This window comes from Monopterus albus, unplaced genomic scaffold (assembly GCF_001952655.1).
Source record: "Monopterus albus unplaced genomic scaffold, M_albus_1.0 scaffold284.1, whole genome shotgun sequence".
NCBI lineage: Eukaryota > Metazoa > Chordata > Actinopteri > Synbranchiformes > Synbranchidae > Monopterus > Monopterus albus.
This window is the reverse complement of record NW_018128164.1, coordinates 12,074-19,565: the sequence shown is the minus strand read 5'-3', so window position 1 is coordinate 19,565 and position 7,492 is coordinate 12,074. Positions and strand designations below refer to the sequence as shown.

At 41.2% G+C, this 7,492-nt stretch overlaps 1 protein-coding gene across 1 annotated transcript in view; it reads right to left on the bottom strand.

Moving 5' to 3' along the window:
• Positions 1-749: 749 nt before the first annotated feature.
• Positions 750-7,492, bottom strand: part of LOC109973214 (E3 ubiquitin-protein ligase rnf213-alpha-like) — a 14,255-nt gene continuing 7,512 nt past the window's right edge. Inside the window, exons 15-26 of the mRNA XM_020622628.1 lie at positions 7,353-7,490; positions 6,915-7,009; positions 6,523-6,774; positions 6,028-6,160; positions 5,592-5,675; positions 5,319-5,499; positions 4,820-5,021; positions 4,645-4,722; positions 4,352-4,549; positions 4,035-4,124; positions 3,765-3,943; positions 750-3,067 (exon numbers count right to left, since the gene is read on the bottom strand). Coding sequence (XP_020478284.1) covers positions 2,911-3,067; positions 3,765-3,943; positions 4,035-4,124; positions 4,352-4,549; positions 4,645-4,722; positions 4,820-5,021; positions 5,319-5,499; positions 5,592-5,675; positions 6,028-6,160; positions 6,523-6,774; positions 6,915-7,009; positions 7,353-7,490 — 1,787 coding nt within the window. The 3' untranslated portion in view covers positions 750-2,910. The remainder of the gene's footprint in view (positions 3,068-3,764; positions 3,944-4,034; positions 4,125-4,351; positions 4,550-4,644; positions 4,723-4,819; positions 5,022-5,318; positions 5,500-5,591; positions 5,676-6,027; positions 6,161-6,522; positions 6,775-6,914; positions 7,010-7,352; positions 7,491-7,492) is intronic.

Sequence of the window (7,492 nt, the reverse complement as noted above, 5' to 3'; positions counted from 1 at the left end):
TAAAATCAACAGGAAGTTTACTCAAAGTCTGGGCACAGGTGACGTCTTACAGCGCTGGTATCAGAGAGACAGAGCTCCCGCAGGAAATCCATTCTCTGAACCACGAGCGACATTATCTTCTTGGGCTGGTCCACCCTGGACCTGGTACAACATTTCACACTTTGTAATCCTATTGGCCATTTGGCGTGAGCGGGCCAACCTCTGCTCATGCCTGCTTGCTGAAATGTGATCTCAACCAGGTGTGTGTGTGTGTGTGATTTTCAGGCGGCAACTTGATCAATGAACACTGAACAATGGGTTGTCTGCGCTGCAGACCCCCTGTGTGTGTGATTTTATTGCAGGACAAAGCAGGACCTAGTGAGTATGCTAAACGAGCCAGGTGGTCATCTCAGGTTGTAGGCCCCCTGTCTCTGCAAGATACCACATGACAGGGCAGAACTTGGAATATGCTAAGCGGGTCTAGGTGAAGGTGCAAAACAGGCCAACAGGTCTTTGTTAAAATGTAAAATAGGCTGTCTGGTTACATGAAGATACAGGCATCCTGTCTCTACAGAATTTGCAGCATACAGTTCCAAAGTTTCACTCAGTAGAATACAGCAGTCATCAATACAGTTTTAATATGTATAAGCAAGGAAAATAAAGGTATGAAAAGTAACTAAAATAAAGTGAAGAACTGAAAAGTAACTAAAGGAAACTAAAGTTATGAGAAGTAACTAAAGGTTATAAAGTAACTAGAGAAAAGAAAAGCAACAAAACAGCAAACAATCAAACACTGGGCAGGTTGATGTGGCCAGTGACTGCTCAACAGAATCGTAGAACTTCAGAGCCAGGAAAACCTGCAGAAAGGTACAGGGGAGAGAGAGAGGACATACTATGGGAGAGGAGATACATGGTTAATGACATGTAATGGGGGCAAATAAATGCATGGAGTGGAGAGGAGAGGACCTCAGAGCATCATGGGGAACCCCCAGCAGTCTAGGCCTATAGCAGTGTAACTAAGGGAAGGCTTAGGGGAGCCAGCCCTAACAATACGCTTTATCAAAAAGTAGTACTGGAGGCTAGGTCTATGCCATCTAGAGTAGAAGTAAGAAAATACAGGTAATCCTGGCCTTTATTTCTTTAAAACATACTTGAAGTTTGACCAATTGATGTTTCATCTGGGTTCACAAAGAGACATAACAGAATATCATCTGTGTAGAAGTGTAAATTTATGCTGTTTCCTAATAATATTGCCTGAGGCAAGCAAGTATAAAGTGAAGAGAACTGGGCCAAGCACTGAACCCTGTGGAACTCCATGACTAACTTCAGTCTGAATGGAAGATTCATCATTAACATGGGCAAACTGGATTCTTTCTGATAGATAAGATTCGAACCAATGTAGTGTGGTTCCTTTAATCTCAATAGCATGTTCCTGTTTCTGCAATAAAATGTGATCAGTGGTGTCAAATGCAGCACTAAGATATAGGACAAGCCATTGTCTAAGGCTAGAAGATCTTCGGATGTTTTTCTTTGGATGTTTCCCACAAGTGAACAAAACATATGCACAGTGGATGTGCAAACTCCCCATGACCCCTCCAGTAGCCTTGTAAAGATAAAGAGTTGGTTCACTGTCCCACAACAAGGCAGGAATCCATATTGTTTCTCCTGATTCTGAGGTTCAACAACCAGTCTGAGGCTTCTTTCTACTACTCTGGCATAAGCTTCCCCAGGTAGGATGTGCAGTGTGATACCCCAGTAATTGGTACACACCCTCTGGTCACCCTTTTTAGATATGGAGACCATCAGTTTCCATTTCCCCAGGTATGACACCCATCCTCCATTCAACATTGAAGAGATGTCAGCCAGGACTCCCCCACAATGTCCAGAGCTTTCAGCATCTCAGGGCGAATCTCATCCGTACCTGGTGCCTTCTCAACTACACCTCAGAGACCTCTGCCAAAGATTTGAGTGCCCTGAATCTTCACACTTTGCCTCATGTTTGTTGTGTTCAGGAACTACCAAAAAGTGTTTTCTTCCACTCCCTGATGGCATCCCCAGTCTGAGTCAGCAGGTCTCCCCCTACTAAACCTGCTGCCTTCATGTCCTGACTACCTGATAAGCAGTTGATAATGGATGGATGGACAGTAAAATTTATAGTTGACTGAGGAAATAAAGCAGTTTGTCTATAATTGCAGCTGGTAACATATTCACTTTACTACAGGGAATGAGGCTGCCCTGAGAACAGACACAGACATGAGGTGAATAAGATGCCACATTCAAAGCATGTATTATTCTGTACACAAAACACAAGGACACAAAGAAGACTATGCTTTTTTGGAAGAAATTATCTATTTCAGTGTATTCTTTCAACATACATTATTAAAGAGCCTATGAAAAATGACAGGAAAAAAAAAGTAAACTGGAATGATTTAAAGGCAAGATTTTTATATATGACAACATAACTAAACAGTGATAAAAAAAAAAGATGCAAATCAAAGTGAAAAGACACGGTTACTGATCAGGTGATCAGTCCTCACAGTTACTCCACATTTTATACCTGAGTAGACTTCAGATTTTTTTTCTGCCTCTTTGTGACAAATTGACATTACAAGTGCAAGCAAAAATACTTTAACTGTGCATAAACCTTCTACATGATACTTAGGAAAATAGAAAATAATGCAAATCCATGATACTGTAGATTAAAAAAAAGTAGGGACCCTTTAGTCAAGTCACCTTTAAATGTGAACTCCGTGCTTATTTTGTGGCATCATACAGAACTTATTAGCACTCTTAAAAAGGCACATCTCTCCCTAAATGTATGTAAAATACACATTATTCCCCACTTCAGTACTGTCTGTCATGATTGTAAACTTCATTTGAGGGATTTAACAAACAGGTGGGGGGTGGGGATCAACCCAGTCCATCTCGTCTTCATTGTCTTTGTCCATGTTCCTGCTTGTAGGCAACAACGAACTTCCAGGCTGCAACACAATGGGACAGGCAGATCTCATCTGGGAAGAGCTCCTCCACATCAGGCGGGATGTCCAGTCCTTTCCGCTCCATGTAAGACACCAGCGTGATTTTCAAGCTTTCAGAGAAAAATCCATGCAATTTAAATCAGTAATCTGACATTGTTAATACAAATCATGATACTCACACACACACAAAAGCACAGATGTTTTTAAATTCCTTATGTCACCTATATAAACTTCAAATAGGTTCAATGAAATACGTTGCACTATAGTTATATGACTGGATGGGGTGATAACGTAGCATTGAGGCTGATGACCAGAAGTACATTTGAAGAAATACTGACATAAAATGTTGAGTTACTGTTACTTAATAGTATTTACAGAGGTACAGTGTTCCATCTTCGTGGGTTCATAGAAATTTTCTTTGTTCCCAAGCCCAAACAAATAAAAGCAAGTTTTGTCTGTGACTTTGCTGAAACAACCAGCCAATATATAGAGAAAGCCAACACTGACCAAACTAAACTTCGATTTGGTTGCATGTAACATATTAAACACTTTGGAAAACACACTGCTTTCCTTTAGAGCAAAAACACAACATGTCTGGAGTAATTTCTGTTTCTATTTAAGTGTTTGCTTCCCTTTTTATTTTTACATAACACGATTATAAAAAAGTCATTTTAATCACAGCTTCCAAATATTGTCTCTGCTTTTTCAAACTCGACATTCAATTTAGACGCCATCTCAAATTTAAAGCTGTATAGAACTGTTTAAGGATTAGCAAATCACAAAGAATTCAACAAAAAATATTTTTACCCCCAGTCAGGCCTGTAGGTCTCCGGTGCATTGGGCATTTTAAGAACCAGCACAAGGAACTCGTGCATCTCCAGCAGGAAAGTGTCAGCGCTGCTCTTAGAGAAGAAACCAGTCAGTAGTCTGCGCTCGTCCTCACCCAGAACCTGTTTGTATTTCTCTGAGACTCCTACAAATGGATCCTGGAGAAAACAAGCAATGCACAGAGCAGGCTAAATAACAGTCACAGATGACTGCTACTGCAAACATAAATAATACAGTATCTTTTTATACCCTCTTGAGCCGCAGCAAATTTTCTGATTTCAGTGAGGCCAGCAGCTGCCACAGTTCCACACAATGCTTTAGACAGCACATGCTCAGGGTCTGTAGGTAAAAGAGGACAACAATAAATCCTATCAAGCACAAAGAACTTTAAGTTAAGAGATTATTGATTTAAAGTTTAAATATGAACACTAGAAGCCAGATAACAAACAAGTTGTTTTTGGAAAATTGCCTGTATACAAAGTAACCAAACTGTCCAGACTGGCTGTTTTGTGGAAGTGAGACAAAGTACAACAGGACAAAATAACTGGTGCCTCAGATATGCTGACCTTGAGGATATGCGGAGCTGTCTGGTCTCCCATCTGCAGCACCTCCTCCAAGTAGCAGGACAGCTGCATGTGAGGATCTCCACCAGTCATGGCAAGGAAACCAAGGGCCACTTCCAGTGTAGACAAAGCCTCACACACCTCACTATAGGAGTGGAGCTCTCCAGCCACAGCAAACAGGGTGAGAGTCTGAAGAGGCTCCTGTTAGCACACAAACATAGGTCACACACACTCATGAGAAGCTATCTACAACAACAGGTGTGACAAATGACCAGTAATTCCAGTGAACTACCTACTTGCTTGACTTTAGCCTTTACATCCTTTAGTATAATCTCATAGTTGCGATCATGTCTGTTCACGAGTGTTGGAATGCCCTGTGGTAAAATAAAGGACAGAGACATGAGAGAAATAGTGTCTGAACAATTTTACACAAATCTTTGGGAGAAGCCACTGTGCTCTTCATTTGCTCACATTGAGAGTGATGAGAGGTTTGCCCAGCAGGAAGCGGGAAACAATCTGATGCTGGATCTTGGGCAAGTCATACTCATGAAGGGTCTCCTGGCCCTTCTCAATACTGTACTGGGTGTTGGACAGAACCAGAGGCATCAGGTCCCTCTCCAGCTCATACCGAATCACATGTATGTCAGTCAGGTCTGCGGGGCTCACTTTGTAGCTGGGGGAGCGATAAACAGACCAGTTAGCTAAAGGACAGGGCATCTGTATTATGGTAGTTTAACTGCCTTTTATGTTTTTAACTCTTTCTAATCTTGACTTTGAGATTAAAGGAGTTTAATCTCTATCCTTTTAACAATCTCTTGACTTTGTGATTAGAGGAGTTTAATCTCTATCCTTTTATCAATCTCTCAGTCACCCCAATGAACACATTTAGTATTTGGGGAAAAATCTCACAGACCGTCTTCTTTCAGGCAAACATGTGCAAGTGAGAAAAATGTGGCATGAGCGCCCCCACCTGGTCTCCTCTCCAGTGTGTTTATCCACACAGTAGATCATGTCATTGTGCAGGGCAATGAGGTAGCTGACAAGAGCTGTAGAGCACAGGCCTGGGCCTTGTCGCCGTGGTAACAGCACCTTGAAGTCACTGTTGAGGTCCAAGTCCTTCTGGCAGAACTCAGCTGGGATTTTAATTTCACCTGAAAGACAACATTGTAATCTAAATTAGATCACGGGGTTGGGCAGGTCAGTATTAGCGTAAGTTGTATATACTTTTAGTTTCTGTATTTACCGTTGGTTGCCAAGGACACTCTGAGCTGATTCCAGGTTGTCAGGAAGATTTTAACATGCTTCTCATACCAGGCTTTCAATGAAGCTGCACACATGAAGAAAGCAAGTTACATTCAAAATGAGCACATCACCTAGAGACCAGACTTACAGTACATTGGATAAACTGACTATAGCATATTAAGATGTGCAGTACTTCAGTAGTTCACTCAGTGCCTCTCAGAGACTACGCTCTGTCCAGGTTAAAACAACTCACTGCTTGGCAGGCAGGACTTGAAGATGTATGTTAGCAGCTATTTTACTATGCAATTTCTGAGAAAGGTAATTAGGAGTTGCATGGAACTTTATATCTCTAGTGTACAGTGAGTCATACAGTCAGTACATGAGTCATACAGTACATTAAAAAAGCTGAAAACCACTATTGTGGACAGTTTCAATACCTGCTTTCTGACTGTGGAGGAATTCAGCTATGGTACCACAAGTCAGCTCAGTGATGTTTTGAAACTTCTTGACCAGATCTCTCTGGAGTGTGAGGATGTCAGGAAGGTGCTTCACAAGTCGCAGCTCTGCTTCCTAAAAAAAGAAAAAGGTTCTGTGTTCAGCACAATTTCCTTAATAATAACAACAACCACCATAACAATAATACTTTATATATGAAAGTTCTATTTATAGCAGCTCATCAATCCTAAAGTCATTATGTACCTATATCTCTATGCATTCTCTTTAAAATAAACATTTTAAGGAAGAATAAACAGGATACAGGTACAATGGACTAAACATAACTATCTGTAAGAATAAGCACAAGGTACTCATTGTACAAATAGCACCTAATACGTCTATGATGCACTGTTTTAAGGGTAAGTTTTCCAAAATCTGCTATAAGTACAACACAGAGCTCCTTAACTGTCTTGCATGTTCCGTCACTGATTCCTTACCTTGTGCAAAAATCTCCAGAGTACAGGCAGGGTGTCTTTGCCATCATTCTGCTCGACAATGTGGGTGAGGCTCAGCAGAGACACTTTCTCTCTGCAGCTCCAAATGGCAGAACCATGGATTAGAGAATCTTTGGGAAGTGAGGCCAAGAAGAGATGAGGATTGCCAAACATTAGTTTCATGATTGGATTGGCTGAGATGCGAGAGTCAGCCCGGATAAATGCGTTCACTTCCTTTAGTTGTCGATCCAAGTGCTATGGAGGAGAAAATGACAGAAGATAACAATGCGTTATTTGCAGATTTCTTTCAAACAGTCATAATTGGTTCCTGAAATTAGACTATGTTCTTTATTTGTTCTTGTTTAGAACAAATGTATAATTAAAAACATTTCTACCTTCAGCTGAGGTGTAATGATGGCATTGCTCACTTCCATTTCCCATTCATTTCTGGCCTCTTTGGTGGAGAGCTGATTGTCATAAGGAACAGGCCCTGAAAGGAGAGACCAGCTGTGCTTAACAGTGGAAGGTAACCCAGTAAATGTAGTGCTGAGCACATCATTTACAGCTGTTTTACTACAGTAAATGTACAGCACTTTCTACTTTCCTCTGTTTTGCCACTGTCATGCCGGCTACAGTGAGCAGAACATACAATATACAACAAAGGAGTGTAATGTTCACAAGCAACTTAACAGCAAGAAATGTAACCACACCACAGCAATTTTCAGATACGAATAATTTAGTTTACATCATTATGTCTCTCCAAATATTCACACAGCACATATTAGTTTTAGGGTATTGCTACTTTAAAAACTTTGCTGTGAGATGTGCCTTACATTTTTGTTGCTGGTGGGGCTGTAGGAGGCTGCTGATGACCAGGTGAACAGTGCTAACTGTGTCGTCTGTCCCCTTGCCCAGAGATCTGATAAGATGCTTCAAGTCCTTTCGCAGGTGAGAAAGCAGAATGGTTCCTGGG